Source organism: Festucalex cinctus, chromosome 16 (assembly GCF_051991245.1).
Source record: "Festucalex cinctus isolate MCC-2025b chromosome 16, RoL_Fcin_1.0, whole genome shotgun sequence".
NCBI classification, from domain to species: Eukaryota; Metazoa; Chordata; class Actinopteri; order Syngnathiformes; family Syngnathidae; genus Festucalex; species Festucalex cinctus.
The window spans coordinates 19,833,079-19,857,102 of NC_135426.1; the positions used below are offsets into that span (position 1 = coordinate 19,833,079).

At 41.9% G+C, this 24,024-nt stretch overlaps 3 protein-coding genes and 1 non-coding gene across 9 annotated transcripts in view; 2 read left to right on the top strand and 2 right to left on the bottom strand.

Annotated features, from left to right (window-relative positions):
* Positions 1 to 229: 229 nt before the first annotated feature.
* On the bottom strand, positions 230 to 7,122 carry LOC144004355 (solute carrier family 2, facilitated glucose transporter member 4-like). The gene is made up of 11 exons (XM_077501561.1): positions 6,945 to 7,122; positions 6,109 to 6,204; positions 5,662 to 5,822; positions 3,938 to 4,062; positions 3,744 to 3,859; positions 2,700 to 2,862; positions 2,315 to 2,502; positions 2,125 to 2,229; positions 998 to 1,099; positions 708 to 911; positions 230 to 586 (listed from the first exon to the last, which is right to left on the bottom strand). Exons 1-11 carry the CDS (start codon positions 6,975 to 6,977, stop codon positions 377 to 379), a joined length of 1,503 nt encoding a protein of 500 aa, XP_077357687.1. The 5' UTR covers positions 6,978 to 7,122; the 3' UTR covers positions 230 to 376.
* Positions 4,709 to 19,195, top strand: c16h4orf54 (chromosome 16 C4orf54 homolog). 2 transcript variants are annotated; one of them, XM_077501558.1, is made up of 3 exons: positions 4,709 to 4,940; positions 8,674 to 14,344; positions 15,659 to 19,195. In XM_077501558.1, the coding sequence occupies exon 2, from the start codon at positions 10,635 to 10,637 to the stop codon at positions 14,334 to 14,336; it is 3,702 nt and encodes a 1,233-aa protein (XP_077357684.1). In that variant the 5' UTR covers positions 4,709 to 4,940; positions 8,674 to 10,634; the 3' UTR covers positions 14,337 to 14,344; positions 15,659 to 19,195. The 2 variants fall into 2 exon arrangements, with proteins under 2 accessions (XP_077357684.1, XP_077357686.1); XM_077501560.1 differs by having other exon boundaries at positions 8,674 to 8,759; positions 10,555 to 19,195.
* On the bottom strand, positions 17,557 to 17,638 carry trnas-uga (transfer RNA serine (anticodon UGA)). Its single transcript has one exon. It is a non-coding gene; the product is annotated as a tRNA-Ser (tRNA).
* Positions 19,196 to 19,272: 77 nt separating the features above from the next.
* The window catches only part of LOC144004351 (IgGFc-binding protein-like), a 42,856-nt gene continuing 38,104 nt past the window's right edge, over positions 19,273 to 24,024 (top strand). For 3 of the 5 annotated variants that reach the window (XM_077501550.1, XM_077501553.1, XM_077501551.1), the window contains exons 1-7: positions 19,273 to 20,037; positions 21,320 to 21,345; positions 21,912 to 22,070; positions 22,145 to 22,410; positions 23,375 to 23,459; positions 23,628 to 23,783; positions 23,860 to 24,024. In XM_077501550.1, coding sequence (XP_077357676.1) covers positions 19,976 to 20,037; positions 21,320 to 21,345; positions 21,912 to 22,070; positions 22,145 to 22,410; positions 23,375 to 23,459; positions 23,628 to 23,783; positions 23,860 to 24,024 — 919 coding nt within the window. In that variant the 5' untranslated portion in view covers positions 19,273 to 19,975. Of the gene's footprint in view, positions 20,038 to 21,319; positions 21,346 to 21,911; positions 22,071 to 22,144; positions 22,411 to 23,374; positions 23,460 to 23,627; positions 23,784 to 23,859 lie in introns of those variants that run through there. The other 2 variants (XM_077501554.1, XM_077501552.1) reach the window with 2 other exon arrangements.

A 24,024-nucleotide genomic window follows, 5' to 3' on the forward strand; every position in this document is an offset into this window, starting at 1 on the left:
ATAAAAAATAAACGGAATTGAGTATTAAAACCAACAGTATGAACGTAGACTGGAAACACAATTCTTAATTCACTGCTGAACTTTTCAACCAAGAACTCCCTGCAGCATTCAAAGATCCTGGGCTTGATGGAAAAGCAGCTATTGATAATTTTTTTTTTTTTTTTTTTTTTTTGCGTCTGTATAGTTGGCTTGGTTAAACTGTTTGAGTTCCTCTTTTAAAGACTTTTTTTTTTTTTTTTTAAACTGTCACTATCAGTAAAGTGCAAAAAAATCCATTGTGTGGAATCAGAAGTATATGTTTTAGAATTTTGTCAAAACACCACACTCGGTTATACAGTAAATACAACAAAACTTATATAATGGAAAAGTCCAGTTCTCAGTTAATGCTTTCGTCCCCCAAGTAGTCCAGTTCTGTGCCGGTCTTGTTGAGCTCCATGTCCATCATGTCTGCTGAGGCATGATGGAAGTTGGCGGAAATCTGGTCGAAGGTCTTTCCTCGCGTCTCAGGCACACGGAAGAAGGTGAAGATGAGGAAGAAGAGCAGCAAAGCAGCGAAGATCAGGAACACGTATGGGCCGCACAGCTCCTGGGGGTGATGGAGCATAAATGGGTTGTGATGTGGAATGCTTTGGATTATGATCCTTTTTTTTTTTTTTTTTTTTTTTTTTTTTTTTTCTTTTTTTTTTCCCCTGGATTGGCGTACTCACAGCAACATAGGGGAAGCCCATGCCAATGATGAAGTTAGCGGTCCAGTTTGAGCATCCCGCCACAGCCATGGCAGCCGGCCTGGGACCCTGCGAGAACAGCTCGGCGACAATGAACCAAGGGATTGGACCCGGACCTACCTCGAAGAAGGCCACAAAGCCGAAGACTGACAACATGCTGATGTAGCTCATGGCGGGGACGGTGTCCTGTGAGGAACAGGAAGGACAAGCAAGCATCAGGAGAAGGCCCGCACCGCTCCAGACGGACTGGAACGCTGGGGGTGAGCACTGACCAATAAGCTGAGAGCTACAGTCATGACCACAGCGCAGACACACATGCCGCCCAGTCCCAGCATGTGCAGTGTCCTTCGGCCCATCCGCTCAACTAGGAAGAGCTGTCAAGAAGTTGCTTTTAATTAGTCACAATGCTGCACTACTTTTTCCACATATGTTACAACCTTTTTTTCCCTCAAACTTCTACAAACAATACATATTCTGGAGAGGTACATACATATTCATTGGTCGAATAAAGTAAATTTGAAATGCATAATCCTCAGGTTTTTGTATTTAGTATTAATAAAATATAGTTACTCTAAATTAATAATAATGAGAGTATTTATTTTACATACATAACGTATATTGTTTCAATTGCATATACTGCTATGTGAAAAACATTTGTGTCCATTTTTTTTTTTTTACATGTTTTTGGGATGAAACTGAATGCAAACATTCCAAACACATAAAAATAAAAGTATACTTTCTTAATGCTAAATACATAAACATGAGGATTTTGCACTTCAAATAAATAGGATTCATAGACTAGTAAATATGTATCATATAAGTTAGATTTGTGTTAAAATTATCTTAAAAAAAAAAAGGGAATTTATGTAATAAAAAAAAAATAAAAAAATCTTGAAATATTTCTGTGAGTGATTATTGATTATTTAAAGGGCAATCAATGACACCTGATTTTGATTTTTATATGTCTGGGAAAAAATTGGGATTAAATTGGTTAATACCAACACCAAAATATGCATGTGAGGTGAAGACATTGTTATGGTCCTCTTGGGGTCGCCATCCTCACATTCTACAGTGTAATATCTGTGACTTTTGGAACCTGCCTTGGTGACTGAGTGAATGAGAGTGTAGCGGCTCTTGTGAGCTCAGGTTACAAAATAAGTCCTTATTTGACCGAGACCAAGTGGCCTCATATATATATAAAAAAAAAAAAAAAAGAATAACTGCTACCAAAGGTACATCAAATTATTGAGCAAAGACTGTGAATTTACATGTGATCCCCCCCCCCCCCCTTTTTTTTTTGGTAAACATTTTCTTCACATTGTCAATCCTGTGTGTTGGATACACAAACTGATGGAAAATAATAAAATGATGAAATAGTGAAGGAATTTTTCCAACTGACCGAAACAACGGTGAAAGCACAGTTCACTATTCCGGCTCCAATTGTGGCGTAAACTGGACTTTGGACTCCGGCCTTGGTGAAGATGCTCGTGGAGTAGTAGAAAATCTGCACGGAGGTGGAGGTGGAGGGGGGGGGGGGGGGGGGGCTTCATTGCTTGAAGGATTTTGGTCACGTGCTGTTGATGGCTTACCGCATTGATCCCAGAGAGCTGCTGAGAGAGCTGCAGCAGGACGGAAATGACCATCGGCTGACGGTGCAGTGGCGAGCGGAACAGCTCCAGGATGGACACCTTCCGCTCCATGTCCATCCTCCTTTTCTCCTCCTTCATCTCTGCCAGCAGGTCACCCACCTCCTGGCGGCCCGTCAACCTCCTCAGGCCTGCAAACCCGACGGGAACGCCGCTTAAACTCCTTCTGGTCAACCATGTTTTTTTTGTTTTTTTTTGTTTACTCACAATGGGAAAAGAGGAAAAGGTGGAGGAAGAAGAGATGAAAGAATATGAAGAATAAAAACAGAAAGGTAGAACTGGAGAAGGAAGAAGAACATGAAGGAATGCGTCCTTGGATGTGGCTCACCTCTCTTGGCGTGGTGTTCCTGACATCGGACGATGTAGAGAAAGCGGGGGCTCTCGGGGCAGAAAGGCAGCAACGCCATCTGGAGAACGGTCGGCAGCACCGTCAGCCCCATCAGGACGGGCCATAGCTCCTCACTTCCCAGCAGCTGCTCCAGCCCCAGAATCTGAACCGAGGCGCCTTACAATCAGTGACTGTTCCATGACTGTCCTTCAAATCACCACAAGGTCACCAGTAGGCCCCAAGTACCGACCAATGTGTATTTTTTGAGGCCGATGCCGATTTTAGGTAGAAAAAAAATACCAATTACCAATTAATCTGCCTATTTAAAAATATATATAACACATAAAATTAACCTCTTAGAATAAACTAAAATAATAGTAACTAGAAAAAACAGTAAGAACAAATACTGACTGTTTCTGTGCGCTTTGGCCTCATGGGGGCAGTGTGGTGCCGTGCATCCATGGCGTACACACTTAAAGTGAGTAGAGAAGAAAGTTGCGATTGAATTCTATTAACATAACTAGTTTTTCATACATTGGGAAGAAGTTGTGCCTTTGCGTAGTTATCTTATCTGTGGGTATGTGTTCCCACAAGATTTGTGGGTGGATATTCGTTATTTGAAAGAAAAACACTCCAGAAGTCGATCCTAACTTCCTATTAGCATTTGCTAACTTCCTGTTAGCGCTAAGCTAGCGATGTTCTGAAAAACGAAGCATATTTTGTATTTAAATATACAGTGGATGTAAGTCTTAATGTTTTACAGTTAATTACAATTGCGGTGTCATTAAACAGCTTAAATGGCGCTCAGGGCCAACAGAATAACCAGAATAACATACGTTACACACTTGTTAGTTGCTAATGCTACGCAAGCAAAATGGTGCATTCAGGGTACTTTGAAAGCGTCGGAAACTTCTGGTTTCTTCGATAACGTTTTAAGGGAAAATAGTTGTCCATTTATTTTGGCCGATGTTTGAAGGCCAATAATCGGCTGATTATAATCGGCGGCCGATTCATCGGTTGGGCCCTAGTCACCAGCCGTCTTACCTGCGCCAGGAGAATTCCAATGACGATGGCCAGCTGGTGCAGCGTGCCAAGCGCTCCTCGCAGACCGGTGGGCGCGATCTCACCCACGTACATGGGGGTCAAGCCTGACGCCAGCCCTGGGGGTGAACCAGAAGTAGCGCCGTCAAACACCATGGCGGCGGAAGAATAGTGCGACGTCGGAGCAATGCACTCACCACAGAACGCGCCGATGACAAAGCGTCCAAGGATCATCATTTCAAAAGAGTGACACAGCTTGGAGAGGCTCATTAGGCTGCCGCCCACAAAGGCCAACAGGTTGTTGATGAGCATGCCTTTTCTCCTGCAACCAGGCACTTCATATTTATCAACAGTGGTTAACGTCTTTCTTTTTTTTATTTTTTTTTTATATTGGGCATAGTCATTACACAGAAAAAAACAACAACAACTTTCTTCGGGCTCGCATTGCGAACGTCACAGCTCACCTTTTTTCTAGACGTTCTCTATGCAATCTGGTTTTACAAAAAAATCGTTTTACACAATTCCCAAGTAATGGGGATGTCCGCTTTTGCGTTTGAACTCTTTGGGCCCTGTTGTAGACACTGTGCATGCACAACACGCAAATTTGTCGAAGGCAAGGATTGAGGCAGGTAGAGATGAAATCAAATTAACTTAAGTTCATTGTTCACATTTGTTTTAGTTTGTTTTATTTTTATTTTTATTTCAAATGTTATATAATTGGATTGGCTGGCAACCGGACCAGGGTGTCCAAAGCCAGCTGAGATAGGCTCCAGCACCCCCGCGACCCTTGTCAGGAATAAGCGGCCAAGAAAATGGATGGATGTTATATAATTGTCAAATGGATAAACATAGGTAAGAGCTCACGGTGACTAATTAGCATGCGCAGACCAGACGGTAGCTTAGTTTGCACATGCGCAGACCTATCGGTCATGACGGTCAGTGCTGTTTGACAATCATTTTATTTCGACGGTCTCCGCCAAACATGTCAGATTAGCGCAGCAGCAGTAGCAGTAGTAGTAGTAGTTTAGAGATGTGTAACAGCCTAGAAGAATTAATTTCACCAAAAATGATTTTTCTTTTTTCTTTTATCTTTTGTTTTTCTTATTTTATTTACCTGTGCTTTTATGACGAGTTGTCGTACGCTTTGTGGTGTTTGACTTCACTTGGCCAGACTGCCACTCTCGTTGTGAATGTTTCAAGGTAAGACATGTATTCCCTTCTCTCCTAAAAGGTTTCATGATTAAAGTAATAAAACTCAACGTTAAAGTAGATTGGTCGCGTTATGTCGATAAATTCATTGTTAGAAGTTATTTTGCGTTATTTTGTGCTCGCATTGTTGTCGCTAAGTGAAATTTTGGAGCCAAACTTGTAGGTCGACGGCCTGAGATAATATTGCAAACGCCGATTAGCTCGCATTGGGACGGGGTTGGGGGAAGTCCGGGAATCAAAATAAAACAATCTTCTGATGTTCTGACATTCTTTCTCCTTAGAGTGCCTGCTGAAGTTTACTTTATTTACAACCTTGTTATTAAATCCCCCACTTCTAGACTAAAACGTTCGGGCATAGAGACCACTGTAGATGTGTCTGAACGTTCGAACAATTGAGGGTACTATTATATTGTGTAACAACAATGCATTTATTTTATCATTCTTCTTCTCCTAGTGAGGTAAATTACAACATTTTGTGGTTTATAACATTAACTACTGTGTGGTACATAACATTAACTACGGTGTAGAGGGACATAACAGTAGCTGTCATATTTAAAAATGCTGGCAGATTACAAAGATGTGCGGCGCTGTGATGTGTCAATCATTTGGTGCCGAGGTGGTCCAATCACATTTCATGGGGGCTAGTGCCACCATGTGACCCCAACCCTCCCCCGCCCCATCTCCGCCAACTTTTGAAGTTGCACTCCCTTACCTGCCCAGCCACTCGGAAACAAAGCCGACGCAGAACGAGGACAGCATGCCTCCGATGGAGAAGATGGCCACTGACAGGGACCACAGGGACGTGAGGGTCCCCGCCGGGATGGCTTGTCCGTAGCGGTGCACCCATGTGGCGTTGTAGTCTTTTTCGATGATCTGAGCGCATAACAACATCAAGTCACAAGCCCGGGCTCACCGTCCGCCAAGGCCTGTGTTCAACATAAATATCTAGGCCCCTATTTTGGTTTTGGTTGTCAGCTGGTGTTTGCGTGACGCTCAAGGTGAAACGGGTCACATGACTCGCCAGTAACAGCCACTTGGGATGAATGGCTAAATGTAATTTCTGGGCATTTTGGTTTTACAGCAATTATATGTATAACTTTATTGATTTGAGTGGAATGAAATCAAACCAAATTTGATACTCTTGCTCAGTTGCTCTTACCTTCTGAGGTGCATTGATGACGCCAATGTTGTATCCAAATTCCAGTGATCCCAGTACAGCAGTGAACACGGACAGGGCAAGGGTTCCAGTCACCGTCTGCAACATGCACACTAATATTGACATATATAAATATAACCCATATTCCCATCAGGCTACATTACAATACAGGCACCTGTTTCCACAGTGACAGACACGGCACTTTCCCTCCGGTCTCTGATGTTATGTTTTAGTTAAATGAGACCTCCCAGAAAGTCAAACATATAATATTAACAGTGGTGTAAAATTAATTTATAAATTTGGACAGTGGGTTGCCAAATTTAAAAAAACCCAAAAAAAACCCCTCCCCAAATATTTACAATACAGTATAGTGAATATTATGGGGGGAAATAATTATATGTCATTCTACGTTATAATACATTTTAAATGACTATTAATAGTTTATCAATAGTAAGCAAATTAAGGTACACAGTTCACCACTGAATGTTTAAAAATATATATTACTCATGTTTGCTATGGGGGAAAAGATTTCATAAATATAAACAAGTATAAATATAATAAATCCATTGAAATAAAAAATAAACATGACTATTTTCTATGTTATAAAAAGTATTTCAACTAAATCATAATAATCTAGTGGCAGCATAGACAGTCGACATTGTTTCTGCAGGAAGCAGTCAAAGGAGGTGGCCTCAAGGTCAAAGCGCAAAACCAAATCAAGTGTTTGCTTCTAGAGGCTTAATTTTTTTCCACCAAAAAAACTCCACAAACTTTTCATCCCGAATGCGATCGGCTGCCCGGCCAAAACCCTCTTGGGCACACCTCCTAAGGCCACTGACCTCTCCTCCTAGTTGCTGAAAGCCGGCCGGCATGACTTTTGGCAGCTCCGTCAACCTCCACCCGAGAGAGAGCGTGCCCGGCAGCTCCCCTCTTGGACTTAAAACGTGGAGACCAAATGCGATCCGATCCAAAAGACAAACGTGGCCCTGTCCTGCGTTTCAGCAAGACTGTCCACTGTCCACGGCTGGACTGTAAAGTGACACCAAGCGCAACCACGTGCACATCTCTATCCAAAGGGAGGGGTGAGGGAGTGTTTGGTTGTTGGTGCTGGGAGTGGCAGAGGGGTTGGGTGGGTTGTATGCTGTTTGAAGCTTGAAGTAGAAGGTCACAAAATCCAGTACTTTGAGTCTATTTTGATAAAAGCGCGCTTTTGTGGAAGATGGGCTCGTCGTCTCTGACCCCGTCTTTGCCATTGTCTGTACTTCTTACCACCTATAAATGGATTTCTATTTTGGGGTACAAGCCAAAAGGTTGAAACCGCCCCCCCGCCCCCTAGTGTTGTAGTCACACAACAAAGCCACAGGAGAACAGGTGGAACCTAAATTTGGGCACGCGTTTTTATTTAGGTATTGAGACCTATCCGTTAATTGATAAGGTACACATCTCGAAGCAATGTATCAATATCATATGGTGAGCAAAAGCAATAAGTGGCAATAATCAATAAAACCAAATCAGATTTTACTGTTGTTCAGATGTTATTTGAATAAGTGACAGTGGCCTTATCCCAAATTGATGGTGTGGTGTAGCGATACTGTTTTGTAATCGATAATGTCGTACAGTATATATCCAGGCACTGTACACCATACCATTATACCATCAGTACCATCATAGAATATTGTCACTCAAAACATGAAAACAAATTTTATTTTTCTGAGACAACCATGTATCGGTATTGATTTTGTTACTGTACTAAATTTGGTTGATGAACAACCCAAACGATGGAAAAACGCATATAGCAGGGGTGGCGAGATCCGGTCCTCGAGGGCCGCATTCCTGCTGGTTTTGGATATTTCCCTTCTTCAACACAGCTGATTCATGATCAGCTCATCAGCAAGCTCTGCAGAATCCTGATAACGAGCCTGTTAATTGGAATCAGCTGCACTTCGAGTAGGGAAATCTATAAAACCTGCAGGACTCCGGCCCTCGAGGACCGCAGTTTGCCACCCCTGGCATATAGTTTCATTGATGTTGGTATGTATAGTTATCAATTTTTGTATGTATACAAACACCATAAAATTTGGATATTAATACCGTATTGATAAATGGTGATATCGATATTCTTCTTTCCAGTCGCAGCCAGGTGATGTTCGTAAGTCCCCTAATGGTCATCTGTGTACGTTGGGAAGACATTCTACCGAAAATATCCACTGTGGATCGTGTGATACCGGTCATCCAAATCCGGCCCCTCACTTTACACACCTCCCTCACGTGGGTCTGTGTGTGCGGGTCAGCTGGTTCAGAATCATGCTCCGGTTAAATGGAGTAGCGTGACCCACCGGCAGGTGCTGCGCGTTGACGTCCAAAGAAGTTTGTTTGTGTGGGGCTCATAGGCCTGTACTCATTGCTGCAGCTCACCTCATGTTAGCCAGTCATACCAAAGAAATTTCAAGTTGCGAAGTGAAACTGGCTTCCTGGGCTGAATTTTCTGATCTACCACAAATGACCATAATGTATATGGTATGTACCGTATATAATAAATAGTAATCATTTGTTCCAATGTCCCCACAGATAACAGCCTATCATTGGCCTCCGCCTCTGTTAGGAAGGCCAACAGCCTCCAGCGTGGACGGAGAAGACAAATTATTTACATATTGGTGAGTCAAAACAAAGGCAAAGTTTCCTTTATGAAATATTGAAGAAAGCCTACGATGGCCTGGAAGTGCTGGCAAAACAAAGGTAAGATCTCCCACAGTAAAACGTGATTATTTTAAAGGGGCCTTTTTAGGCTCATTTTTGCATTTCTGTGGGCTCTTATAGTGTTTTGGCTTGGAAACAGCTCAAAGTCGGGGTTAAAAGATATATTTTAACCTGTGATTTTATACAAAAATCACAAAAAGGTCAGGAATAACGCCATACATTGAAGATAATCACGCCCTCACCCACCTCAAACATACACACTCATACACTTGGATGCTTGAGCTATTGCTAAGTGACATGTAAAACAAATCGAGGATTTATTCCAAGCACTGGCAAGCTCACATCCTCTTGGGTGGCCATTCAAGGCCTTGTAAACATTTGTTTTTTCCTGGCATCATTTTAATGAGTAAATACTTGAATAATGTGAATACTATACAGAATGTTAACATAAAAATGTCTTTGATCGAATTATTTATTTCTAAAATGTATATTAAAATACATTATAAATGATTAAATACTACATATTTTTGGCCACAGTTTCAATGTGGTATCCAGAAGTAACAGTATCCTCTCAAGTCCTGTAGTTGCACTAGGAATAGTGTGCTAAATATACTGCCCGTGTGTATAAACAGAGACCCCTGCCCTAGAATACAAATGGTAGCGTCCCATCCGTATAATATCACGTCTTGTGTCAAGCAATAATGCAGACAAAAACATTTTTTTAAATTACCGGTATTACCTGTTATGTCACAGTGGAAATGTTATTTTTTCTCCTCCCCAGAATGCACATGGTAGAGTCCCATCTGTCTTAATAGTAAGGTTTTGTCTTTTACCATTATCCCGAAAGTATCATACTCGCTAATATATGAACCCTTATTTTTCCACATTTAATTCACGATGCAAAAGTTCATCAATTCTCAGAGAATGCAAATGATAACCTAGTCCGGCTGATTTCAACATTTAGTAAACCCCAGCTATTTGTGGGGAATAGGAACTTTTTCTGAACAGCAAAAAAATGAGAGTAATGGACGCCCCCGAAGACTCCAGAAGGTCCACTAACAGCCCAGGTAAATTTGGCTCCTCCCCAACATCCATCCATCCATTTCCATCCATTTTCTTGACCGCTTATTCCTCACAAGGGTCGCGGGGGGTGCTGGCGCCTATCTCAGCTGGCTTTTGGGCAGTAGGCGGGGTACTCCCCAACATACAAATACCTTAAAATGATGTATCACTTGAACATGCTTCTTTGACACCGATTTTCTACTTCGTTATTAGTTCGGACTTTGACGCTATCTTCAGGGATCTTCAGTTGTAGCAAAAAGAGCAAAAAAAAAAAAATGCAGTGCCTTGGCCATAGCGGGGCGGTATAATACAATCATACAGATAAACAAAGATGAATTTCACAACTGAGGCACGACGTTGTGAAACCCATTTTTCTTTGTAGTCATGGAATGTTTTTCACAGAGGGTAAAATACTTTGGTATTATTGATTTGCATTAATTTAAGGGACAGATGTCACATTAAATATGACGGACATGTCCCAGGAAAAGGCAGAGGCACTCAAGGCATTTATGATGTCAATCTTCATATACAATTTAATTTGGTGCAATTTTGCATGTAGTGGTTGAAAACAATGTGGACGGATGAGTCAATTTTGAGGGAGGCCTCTCATTGGTTCACATCTTAGAGTATCATGTGGCCTAGACAGGAGTTAATAATGTCTCGCCCCTTTTTTATACTCTTCCATGTCAGCTGCAATGGGGTAGGGGGGTTATAGCGCGCCCCACCGTCTGCAGCAGCAGCACCCCGGGGTGCTCTCACTCCCTGAAGCTATGAAGACTGACCGAAGCCACACAATGACTCCTCCGCCACAGCCTCTGACCCTCCGGGAGGTGACGGATTTACTCCAAATTGTAGATTCTGATGGGAATTCGAGTGAATTTGACCATTTGAAGCAGGATCTTGAAGACATGGGTCAGCAAATGTCTGATTTGGGGATTGAAACAGACTCAGATGAGTGTGTGGACGAGGACGAGGATGATGTGACTTTGCTGACCGAGGATGAGTCTCATTACATCACCACACACGCCATCCGGCTCTCCGAGCTGTCCGACGACCACGACACCGACTCGGACACGGGCGCCGGCTCCTCCTCCTCGTCCACGTGGGACATGGAGGATGGACAGCAGGTGTTCTCCTTTGTGGATTACGCCTCATTCAACTGCAATGGGGTGCTGATGTTGAAGAGGGCGGGAGACACGGCAATCAGCAGTCTGCATGAAAGCGATCCGTCCTTGCAGTTTGGCGCTAGTGACGAGGGTGGCGGACAGGTCCACCTGTCAGTCAACGCTACTTCCCGGGCTATAAATGACCCTATCCAAGAAAATACTGTTTATCATGCCAAAGACGCCAGAGATACGAGCCCTTCGACGGCGGGGGGAGTGGATGGGAGGAACATCGAGGGACTGCATGATAGGGCGAAGGGTGTCATTCCCGCACCGGGCGGCAAATTGCAAGCAAAGGAAAGCGCCGAGTATTCCAGTTGTGCTTCCAGCGAGCTGGATGACGCTGACAAAGAGGTGCGCAACCTAACGGCCAGAGCCTTCAAGAGCCTGTCTGATCCTTACTTGGATGCCATCAACTTCAGCACCTCCAGTGAGTCTTCCACATCCGAACACGGTATCAACAGATGGTCCACGTTTGTTGACCTGAAGTACTCCAATGTGAGCCAGAGTCTTGTTTCCCAGCCAACAGCTGAGCTGGAAAGGAGGAAAAATAGCAGTGATTTTGCCGAGCAGCTGAATGGGGATGGAGCTCCTCACAGTGCGTCATCTACAAAGAAAATAGAACTAATGAGAAAGTTTGGTCAGGGGCACAGCGGAGTAATAAGGCTCACAGAGACACTGAATTTTCGCTGCAACGTAAAATCGGGAATGTCTGCTGGAGAAAGGCTCGCTAGCGTCATTCCAAACCCCATGGGAGCGGGATCACGTTCCTCGGATGAGGTTACCGTTAACAGTTTGCAGGGCGGCAGGGGTAGAGGGTCCACTGCAAAGTCGAACAGCATGGAGAGCACCCACAAGAAAGCCACCTTCGCGTCCAGTGTGATTCAGAATGTGCTTTCCAAAAAGATGCAGTTTGAGCAGGAGCGCCGGATGGAAAGGGGGGAGGTGAGGGAGCCCAGCCACAAGGGTGACTGCCAAAGGGGCAAGGGTCTGCAAAGACAGAGCTCCAAACTCTCTGAGAGCAACTCCGACAGCGCGGAGGACTTTTCGGACATTATGGATTGCAGCTCGAGAAGGGACTCTCTGGTGAAAGACGCACAGTCAGAGGCGCCGGGTAAAGCGATGGATGCTAAAAGGGGTGCAATAGAAGCGTCCAAAGGGACTTTGCTTCGCAGCCAAAATAGCGCCTTCAGATGCTGGAGGAATGAGGAGCTAGGGTTTCCACTGGATCATAAAAACCATAAAATCCCCGAAGAGACGCCACCTCCAGAGGGGATGGGGGATCAGTACTCGACGAGTGGCGGCAAACTGACTAAAATGTCACATTTGTTTGTGCCAAACATTCAACGTGTGGCCAGTGGTAGCGAGCAGGATAGGGACCTCCTGCTCGGATCTGACCACACTTTAAACATAGCAGACTCCAGGAGTGCCGCCAAGTCCAGATCCCCAGAAATTAAAATTAATCTCCAGAGCTGCAATGCGGCCAGATTGATCAGAACCGATGACTCCAAAGACCATGGGGTTCTGGCTGCAGCTTTGAAGGGTGAGTCCTGGGATAAAGTGCCACATTTTATGGTTCGAGACATTCGAGACGGTAAAGGAAAGCTGCAGACGCCCATACACCAAGTTAGAGATGTACGCAAACTGGTTAAAAGCTCCTATCACTTAGTTTCAGTAGATCATAAATCCAATTTTGCCACCAATAGCAGCCACCAAGATTGTCGACATCCTACATCTGTTTCCCCCATTGTGATAAAATGCCAGTCAGTGAATACGAACAGCAGCAAATGTGACTTATCTCAAGATAGATCATCTCCTGATGGCACCAGAAGTTCAGCAATGCAAAGAGTGGCACGGAACGTGGCCCCGGGGATCAAAGATAATCCCCCAGAAGAGATGGGTTTAAGAATTGAAAGCAGATTGGCTTCAAATAAAGAAAAAATACCCGAGGTTACTGATAAACAACAAATGCCAAATCAGGTTGCTTTGGAAAAGCTTCAGGCAGCAGTGAAAACAATGGAGCAGCTTTATGTGTTTGACAAAAATGAATGGAAAAGGAAAAATGAGCCACAGACCCTGATGGACAGCCATGTACTCTCCCTGATTGCAAGTGAGGAGAACAGTGAGGAAGAAGCACTAAGGGGCTCAGTCGTGGAGAAAACGTCAAGATGGGATTCATATCCCTGCTTGAACAGAACACCACCAGTCGTGGCAGCAGTGAGCTGGCTAAGGACTCCTGGCGACCCAGACGACCGCCCCAAAGCCAGGTTGTCGGCCACTTCTGTCAATTCCAGCCGCAAGGCATCCACAGGTATCACCATGGGTATCACCGCAAAGACTCCGCAGCCGAATAATGCCACATCTGTGTCTTACAACACCAAAACATTTGCCCCCAAGTCGCCAAAATTACCCATGCCCTTAAAAGTGTACCCATCAAAGACAAGCGGCGAGTCAAAAGAAATACAGTCCAGGGAGCAAAACTCTGATAATGAAAACTATCTAACCATTCCGGTCAAGTCTCATGCCAGTGGCAGTAAAGAGGGCTCTTCTGTGTTTACCAGCCAGTCCCACTCAACCACTCTTCCCTCGCCCATCGCTACATCAGGCACTAAGGGCCAGGAGGAGCAGTCCCTGACAAGTTCCAACACTGCTATGGCAACCAATTCATCAGATGCCACCCCCACGACCATTTATCACTCTATGCCCTTGAGTGTGTCTGCAAATCAACCACAGGTATACTGTTTCTCCCCTGCGATCACCCCCACACCTGTGCTCGACCCATTCCAAGCCACACAGAGGAAAATGCTCCTGGATCCCACCAGTGGAAGCTACTACCTAGTAGACACACCGGTCCAACCCTCCACACGCCGCCTCTTCGACCCCGAAACGGGTCACTATGTCGAGGTACCCATACCCCAACCTCCCATGACCCCCATTCCCATGCCAATTTCCCCTTTGGCCCTGGGTTCTGCCACATATGGACACACCTACATGATCTACCCCGGTTTCATGACGTCTCCCCCCATGATTTCGACCCGGACGCTGGTGCAGCCGCAGATGCTGATGGAGAGTGGTGAGAAGGGGCTGCCTCACCAATGTGAGGGCATGTACATGGAGACCCCCTTCTACATGGCCACTGGGAAGGCGGCATCAGGGAGCCCGAATGTGGTCAGCATCACCAGACCACAGCAAGGCATCCCCGGTGGCAAGCAGCCGGTCATCAGCATCACATCGCCGCAGGGGCCGCGGATTATTGCACCAACCTCATTTGATGGGACAACCATGAGCTTTGTGGTGGAGCACAGGTGAAAAAAGAGGTGAGTCATCTCACTATTTACATCCAGCAGAGACCACAAAAAGGAACTTATCCCGTTCTTGTATTTATAGTACACTTCTTAACAAACTGTTTTCCATTGTAAAACCTTGTCATGAATAGAAGTGAAAACCCCTTAACGAGTGTCCTTAATTTTATTTAGCAGTAAAGCAGAAAAGCACAATGGTAGCAGATTAGCATTGGTAGGAGGGGAAAATGTTAGTAGGCAGTTAGATAAGAAGGTAGAAACAGCGACAGAGCCGAGAGGACCCAAGGGCAGCCTCAGACTTGCTGAGACTCCTTTCAGCTGCTGCTGAATGTCAAGAAGCCGCTTAGGCAGGTGGCGGCAGATTCAGCAGGCTTTTTATAGGAGACGGCGAGAGTGACAAGTCAAATTCTCCCGGCTTCCGATCAACACCAATTATATAAACACAACATGCGCCGTGGTAGCTGCCCTTTCTCATCAGACCCACAAACCGAGGTGCCAGACTGTACAAATGTTATTTTTCCTTAGGACAAACATGTATTGAGACATCTGTTAAGTAGGTTGGTAGTTATAGAGGTACAGTGTAGAAGTAGACAATTATTTATTTGGTAGGTTAGGTCGAAAATTTTGGTAAGACCAGGAAGATTGAAAGGTTAAGTATTCTATCTAGGTAGGTACATATTAGTAGGTTGGTATGTAAGCAGGGGTTTCGTTTCTATTTACACTAAGTAATTAGTTGATAGGTAGGTGATAGAAAGGTTTGTAAATAAGTATATTGATAGGTAGTTAAGAATATAGCGAGGTAGACTAGATATGTATGTATAGTAGGTAGGAAAGCATGTGTGCAAGTGGCCTGGTTAGTTGGTTGGTATGAGTAAGGTTTTAGTTGCAAGATAGGTAAATAGTGACATTCTCCAAGTGGCTTAGTAGGTAAGTATTTAGTTGGTAGGTAGGTATGTTGGTAAGTGTTTAGTTTGTTGTAGATAGGTGAGTTGGCAACAAGGGAGGTAATAGATGTTAGGTATGCAAATCAGCTGGTAGATTGGTAGGCAATATTGTATTTACTCGCTATCTTGTAGTTTGGTTTGGTTTGGTTTGGTTTTATTTGTTCCGTTAATTAGGTGCATTATCTAATTTGGTCAGTACATGTAGTAATTAGTTGGTAGATAGTCAATACTGTACAGTAGATTTTAAGTTAATTATGTAAATTGGCCAGTATTATGCAAGTATTTACTTATAGGTATAGATGTTTGAAGTACGTAGGTTAGTGCCATTTTTATGTGCAAATACTGTTTAAAGCGCTTGACTTGTTTTCTCTTGTTTTCCAAGCAGGTTGGAAGATGTTGGTGGCCACCATGTAACTCTTCTGGACTGAACTGCTTTAGTTTGAATGTCTCCTCTCTGTTTAGGAATGAATGTATAGTTTAACGTATAGATGTTTTATATTACTAGTATTGTTATTTCCAGGGCAACGCCACATACAAACAAATTACTATAACATTTACTGTATGCTGCCTCATAATATGTAGTCTATATGGTGGGAAAGGAAATGTAAGTGGAAAGAGGAAAGTGGAGAGTTGCACATTGTGATTCTTATAGAAATGCGAGGAGGGTTGCTTGAGAGCAGTGAAGAAACAGTGAAAGGGACAATATGTGATGGAAAAAAAAAATCCACATTTTTGTTTTCTTGCTTCATATTTGCACGTCAGAAAATGATTTCCGTTCATAAATGGAGGAGTGTTTCAATAAAACTTTTTTCTTCTCACACTTGCCTCTTTTCTTTTGGTTCAATGTATCCATCCATCCATTTTCTTGACCGCTTATTCCTCACAAGGGTTGCGGGGGCTGCTGGCGCCTATCTCAGCTGGCTCTGGGCAGTAGGCGGGGGACACCCTGGACTGGTTGCCAACCAATCGCAGGGCACACAGAGACGAACAACCATCCACACTCACACGCACACCATGCAAACTCCACCCAGGAAGGTCCGAGCCTGGACTCGAACCGGAGACCTCAGAACTGGGAAGCGGACGTGCTAACCACTCGACTACCGTGCCGCCTGGCTCAATGTATAATTTCCTCAAATAACCGGCGGGTGATGTCCATTTATGCTTAATTTTATTAGGGGTAAGGGGAATTCCTTTTATCTGAACAAATAAAAATCTCTATTGGAATTTACTTGGCTAATAGTCTTTAATTGGGCTTATAGAATTCATTTCTTTTCATAAAGAATTTTTAATTCAGTATTTTTTGCTGGTCAACCTTGTTAGACAAGGTGTTTATGTAACAACACCAGTAAAATAACAATGCTAAATAAAATAGCAATATTTTATAACTAGTCAGGAATTCTTGCTTATTGGTGATATGACTTTTTTTTCCCCCAAAAAGGTGTAGTTTGCTAATCGTACACTATAAAATCCCCACGGCCCCAATAAATGCTGATTTCAAATATCAGTCTACATTTTTTAAATTTACTCAGCTATTATGGGGGAATTTGACGTTTTCCTCGTAAATATTTAATTATGTATTATTTGTTTGGAGTGGTCGATATAAAATGTCTAACAAAAGAACATGAGAATTTTCTATAATTGTACCTGCATACATTTTGGATTCAATTATATGTGAAAGTGCAATGGTTAATAAAGGAAATAATATTTTATGAGTAAAGTAAAATAGATAAGTCATGACAAAACAAGGCAAACTTTTTTTTTTTTTTTTTAATTCATTTATTTATTTATTTATTTATTTATTTATTAACCAAAATAGTTATATGTGCTGTGTTGGAGAAGGGAAACGTCCAAAACCTGCACAACTCCGGCCCTTGAGGACTGAGTTTGCCCCTGAGTTATACAAATGGTCGTAATAACAAGAATGTTTTAAACTTGTTTTACATGAAGTTGTTGTATGATATGGATATAACACGATGACAGTCATAATACAACGAGGAACAAAGTTTTAATCTTATGAAACAAAGTTGGACAATTTATTCATTCTTGAAATTCATTTTTAAACGACAATGCAACACGCGTTAGGAATAAGCGGTTCAGAAAATGGATTAATGTGTAGAATTGTTTTGCCATCTAGTGGTGAGCTAATAGAATGCAACGGCCTGAGTTAGAACTACGTAGGCACTTCACTTTGACGCAATCGCACTGCGGTGCACCAGGGAGTAAAATGAATATTGAAACAACAGTCTTACCTGTTACCTCAAGTTGGCAGGTAAAGAAAAACGACGCTGCGAGCAGGGTTCGAACCTGCGCGGGAAGATCCCATTGGATTTCAAGTCCAACGCCTTAACCACTCGGCCATCGCAGCTGAATGCTCTCTACGTGATAGATAACATATTTTAAAGAAAGTAAAGTAGGGACCACGTGCCGTACTACTTGAACTGGTGTAAAACAGAACGTAAATAGCATATTTTGCCTTTCCAAAGGTAGCACGGTAAAATCCAATCCACGGTGGTGTCTCCTGTTGTCCACCAGATGGCAGCACAGCGCGTCCGTTTTGAAGACTTTTTTTTTTTTTTTTTTTTTTTTTTACGTCGCCATTTAAAAGTGAATGCTGGCGGATGGGTAATTGGAAACTTTATAAAGTATTTGAATGAGAAATACTACAATGTCTTACTTATAATAAATTGAGAAAAAAATAAACTAAATTTAAAAAATAGACTGTTCGTCACTGAGGGACCCATTATGGTTGCACCTCTAGGTGCCGGTGTTGTACATTTTTTTTCGGGGGTAAGTAAGTACCATTTAGCACAACACCTGTTTTTCAACAAGTATGCTCTTCATATTGACACACAGTTAAATCCTTGCTCAACGTACAAACAACGAGCAATTACTGTAGACTTAAAGTTATCATTTAGTTACGTCTTACGTGTGTAGTGGTTACTATATGGCAAAACCAAGCTGCATTTGGACGCATCTGTAGCTTCGAAAAACTTGTACTTCTCTTTCTGTGTTAACTGGTTAATTATATTGAAGAGGAGATGAAGAACACGTCGGAATGCTGCTTCATAATGCGGACAGTGTCGAGTTAATATTACCACATCACAGGATTCTTAAATAGTACTTATTAGATTACATATCGATTTCTTAAAATGATACATATTTAAATTCAGTATCAGCTCTTCATTATCCACCTATAATTTCTGCATAACTTGTATATTTTTTAAATGAATTCATACTCTTCTTATCCACATTACTATAAATGTGTGGCACTATTACATTAGTTATGATGGAATTTGGTCTGATTCATGTTTACGATGATTTGATTTGATTTGATTTGATTTGATTTGATTTATTTGTTCATTTTTCCTTTCGGACAGCATTGTGACAAACAAACATTTCAACATACAATTTTAACATATGATAACCGAAAAGAAAAAGGGCTGGCAGGAAGAAGCATAAAGCTTATAAATTCCCGCCCCCATACTAAACTAGGACGCATAAAACCAAGAGTAATAGTTAAGGATCAGCAGAGATGATAAAATTTCACACATGACGTTATCACTTGATGCTGAAAGTCCATACATAGTTGATAAAGGCGCTTTCATTGCAAAACGTGTGGAATTACCCTTTGAGTCACTCCCTTGGAGTCACAAAATATTATGTTTATTGTTTAATTGGCATTACATTGGGATGTTTAAGCATTGATTAAGGCCCTTGAAAGGTTCAGGGTGGTGGTGGTGGGCCTAACTGACAAATGACTTTAAGGAGAGAGGCCAAAAGATTATAAGCGAAAAGAAAAGAACATTCCTGTCTAATGTGTATGATTAAAATAAAAAGCTTATAAATGGACACGCGCAACCTACATTCAGACTACATTCAAGTAAACTTTGACCCCAGTCTCGACTTCACTAGTCTTAACTTTGATTGGAACCCCCCCCCCCCCCCCCCCTTCCCCCCGCCCTCCCGATATGATTTAACTAGCACAAAATTTCAGTTCAGTGAGCTAATTAAGAGTTAATTAGATTAGAATCCAATCTAATCCAAAATTTTTCTAAAGTATCAGTAGAGTTTACTGGCCAGCAAAGACAAATAAAGAGGCCATATTTTACGCATATGTTTTGCCTCGAAAGTCAGAAAAATTCAGCATATGTTTTGCCTCAAAAGTCACAAAAATTCAGTATTCAGCTTTTTCTTTCTGTTTTAAACACAAATAACAAGGTGAATGATTAATTATACCACACCAGGGCAGGGCCGTTATCGAACAAATCTTGAGAAGTATTTCCGGAAAACTGGTTTAATTTGAAATTGTACATCATTAGGGCTGTTTTACAACACAATACAAGGCACAATTTTACATATTTACTCTCTATTAAATGACACAGTTAGGATGGGTGCACTAATCAGACTAACTTTATGCTCACGGAAGAAGTTGATGTTTTATAAACTAATTTCTGTCGGGCATCCACACCCACTGTGTGAAGTGCTTTGAGTTCAAAAAGCAGACACACACCTATAAACAAAGATCACACCCTGTCCATATCAAGCACTGTTACTTATTTACACGTTTTGCAACAATCACAGTATACTGTACAGTATCCACCCAATAACAGGTCACAGTATAAGTACAGTACTGTATGTGGATATATAAAGTCCCCCACTGTGTCCTTCCTTTCTCATCCCTCTGCTAACTGTTCAGTTAGCCATGGATGCAATGCGATTCCTTATTTTACTCTTATGGATGTTCACACTGACAAAGCAGCAGAGGTGAGTCCCAAACTGTGAATTGTCAAAGTGAAATAACTGTTAAAAAAAAAAAAAAATGATAAAATCATCCTCAGAGGTAAGTGATCTGCGTTTTTTATTTTATTTTGTAAACTAGTGCTGTCAAACAATCACAATTTTTATTCTGATTAATCACACTTTTTAATTTTGATTAATCACGATTAATCAGCTAAATTACTTGCGTATTTGCGTAATATAAAATAAATATAAAATACTGTAATATTTTTACATTAACACATTTTATTATCTGAATGTCATTTGCAAACATTGATTAAATGCATGTACGCAATTGCATGCATGCGTGTATTGCTCAAAACGTAACAGCATCATATCAATTGGGTGCAATTCAGCAATTATTAATTAATTAAACGCAAATTACTTTTGTTTTATCTAAAGTCCCGTCGAGGTGTTTTTTAAAGCGAAATTTTCCACCGAGCACACCAAATGGAGTCACCCCGCTCATTTAGGAACAACAGGCGTAGGAAATGCCGTGCATTGACCTAATCACTGACCTGCGCAGCCTTCAATGTAACCATCCGCGGTTACGTTCAAGGCTCAAGTGCGCTTGAAAATAATAGTGTGATTAATATGCATTAATACGTGATTAATGCGACAATTTTCTGTGATTAATTAATCTCTTAACGCTTTAACTTTGACGTCCCTATTTTAAACACAAGACTTTTTAAAACTTGTAAAAATATTTTTTTTCCTATCTGTCAAAAATCCAAATTTTGCTGCCCTAAATTTTGTATTTTCATAATTATGATTACATGGTTATACTTTACCACAACTGTTTTAAAAATGATTAATGATGTTACGCTCTGAGAGCGATATTAAATTACAAATTATTTTATTCATATTAAATTTCACCAATGTTTAGTAATGATACACCAGTAATACATAATTATATGTTATAAAAATGAAATTTCACTCAGCTAATCTTTTATATTTTGTTACAGTTATGGTTACAGTATTATATATAATATATATCATAACAGTATGAAAAGGATAACTTATACTGTGGTGTAATCCATCCATTTTCCAAACATTTCACATATTTTTTGTTTATGGTCCTTCCTTTCTTTCTTTCTTTCTTTCTTTCTTTTTATCTGAGCGGGAAGTAAGATGTTATGCAATAAATCATTCAGGAATAACAAGAGATTTCCTATAAATTTGTTCATTAAATATAGGTGTGCCTCGAGAGTAAATGAGTCATATTTAGGTGTGATATGTCAAATGATTGATCTATGTCATTCTCTTTCAGCCTCGAGAGCGTGCCGACCAGCAATGGTAAGATAAAGCACGATTTTTATTAGCACCAGCACTCTAATTTAGCACGTGACGAACGATTGCTATCCTATGACGACCAAGTAACACAGACGTAATTCAAAACAACTATTTTAGATGTTGCAGATTAAAATCTGTGTTATGATTTACATCTACACCATTTAAATTGATTGAAATGCATTTTTAAAGACCCCTATATAAGAATCATTATAAACCACATATATTTGCAGTATTCTGTGGATTTTTTTTTTCAACACATAGTTCTACAATAAAAACAGCATTTCAGCAAGGGTGTGAATGACCGTGTTATAGTGTAAAAAAAAAAGTGTACACATGAGCTCACTAATGGATGGATGGCCAAGAATAAAGTATCAATCTAAGAAAAATTGCTTTGGATTAGGCCTGTTGTTAATCCAGGGAAACAGTGGAGGTTGTTTATTGTCTGAGGTGAACCTTAACTCAAAAGTGGACTAGCGCTGTACAATTGGCTGGATGCAAGGTTGTTTGTCTTCTTCATGTACCCTTTCCCGACCCTGGTCTAGCCCTTTTTTCTTTGTGATACCCCTCAGTCTCCCCAGCTCACGTGCTGACGTATTGCAGCTTTAACAACAATAGCGAGCCATTCTGCAGCTTCACCCAGGACTCGGCGGACGATGCCGACTGGACCCGACACAAAGGCCCAACCCCGACGCCTCACACGGGTCCTCCAGGAGATTACCCCGATGGAAGTCAGTGTTGCACCTCATCGGCGGTCAACACTAAAATCACTTGTGAAAAACATCCAATCCATTTTCTTTCCCAGACGGATTCTACATCTACCAGGAATGTGACAACGTGGCTAACGGGGGTAAGATTCGTCTGCTGAGTCCCACGTACTTAGAGGCGGCTGCACAGATCTGCGTCCAGTTCCGATATTACATGCATGGTTTGGACAATACCTATGTATTGAGGCTACTGGCGAAGAGGCCAAATAGCGAGGAAGAGCTGTGGAAGAAAACCGGTCTCCAGAGTCCATCGTGGCTGATGGGTTCCATCACCGTGGCCAATCCAGGCAATCAGGACCTCACTGTGAGTGTTTGCTTTCAAGCAAAAAGCATATAGTGCATTGTGGCTTCAAATGTATGTAGAGCATAGGTCTCAAACTCCGGTCCTCGAGGGCCGCACTCCAACAGGTTTTGGAGGTTTCACTTCTCCAATACAGCTGATATGTGATGAGCTCATCAGCAAGCTCTGCATAAGCATGATAATGATCCTGTTGATTGGAATCAGCTTATGTTGGAAGAGGGAAACCTCCAAAACCTGTCGGAGTGCGGCACTCGAGGACCGGAGTTTGACCTATGATGGAAGATAGGTTTAAATCAGGAGAAAATGTTATCGCCATGGTGACTAGGATTAGGGATAGTTTTAAGGCTTGAAAATGGGGTTGGGGCTAGGGAGTTGCCATACACAATGAATGGGACTTGGTTCCGGACTATAGAAAGATCCAAGTGCTAGGTTCCAAGTCTAAATTCCAACAAAAATTCCAAGTTTCAACTTAAATTCAAACATTTGTTTGACTAGTTCCAAGTTCCAAGGCCCCAGAATGTTGGAACAGAGGGAGGAATTGGGTGCCTGTTGTTTCAAATGATGTATGTACATTGCTTAAGGAAATGAAAAAGTATGCAGTGATTTATCAGTGCAGCAACACGTGCAGATAACAGTTTGCCCTATCACTTCATTCAGTCTCAGTTAAATTATTTGCCCTTGTATTGCTTTTATAGCCCCATAAAGCAATCACAGCAGTCAGTGTTAGCAATTATGGGTGTTTCAGAAACACTGAGGTTGTGCCACACCCCAGGACATACCTCATAACACTATTTAATGCTCTCACGTGCATGGTTTGCAGTGTTTTGAAGTAACAAAGTAAAAATAGATTGTGATTGTATTCAGGTAGATTTTTCAGCTATCTATATTTTACTTGAGTTTATTTTCAGCCTTATTACTTTGACTTCCTACACTTGCCGATTCTTGATGTCACTTTGTGGTTGTCTAGATTGTCTTCGAGGCTCAGCGAGGCACAACTCCTTACTGCGACTCAGCACTAGACAACATCCTCATTTTCGAAGGAGTGTGTCCCAGTATGTAAACTCACAATGTTTTCGTATCTTGTAAGCAGTATCTTATGTTGAAATGGCTTGGTTAGAACCATCAAAAAGCCCAAAACGGGTCACAATACTGCCTCCGGGATTATTAACAGTTTGCCAATGACAATATACTGTACATGAAGGCTAAAGTTTGGTCCACAGCTTGCATCTCTGGCTGTGACTTCGACAAGCTGGATGACTTATGTGGGTGGACTCTTTTCGTACATGACGAGAACATTATATATGGCTTTGAGCAATGGACTGGCCCAACAAACATCGAAGGCACCGGACCTGATGACGATTTCTCCAAGCCGGGATGTAAGTAGCTTGAGCGGGCCGAATTTGTCATGGGGTTTCCAGCCAAGCATCTCATTACTCTCTAACATTCTCTTAGTTGGATTCTACATGCTTATGGATTCTATCTATGCTGTGCCTGGACTTGAGGGGCAAATCATAAGTCCTGTGTTAAACTCTTCTTCTGGATGCCTAGAGCTTACGTTCTATTATTATCTATATGGCACCAGTGATACCATGCAGCTCAGCGTCCACACCTTGACAG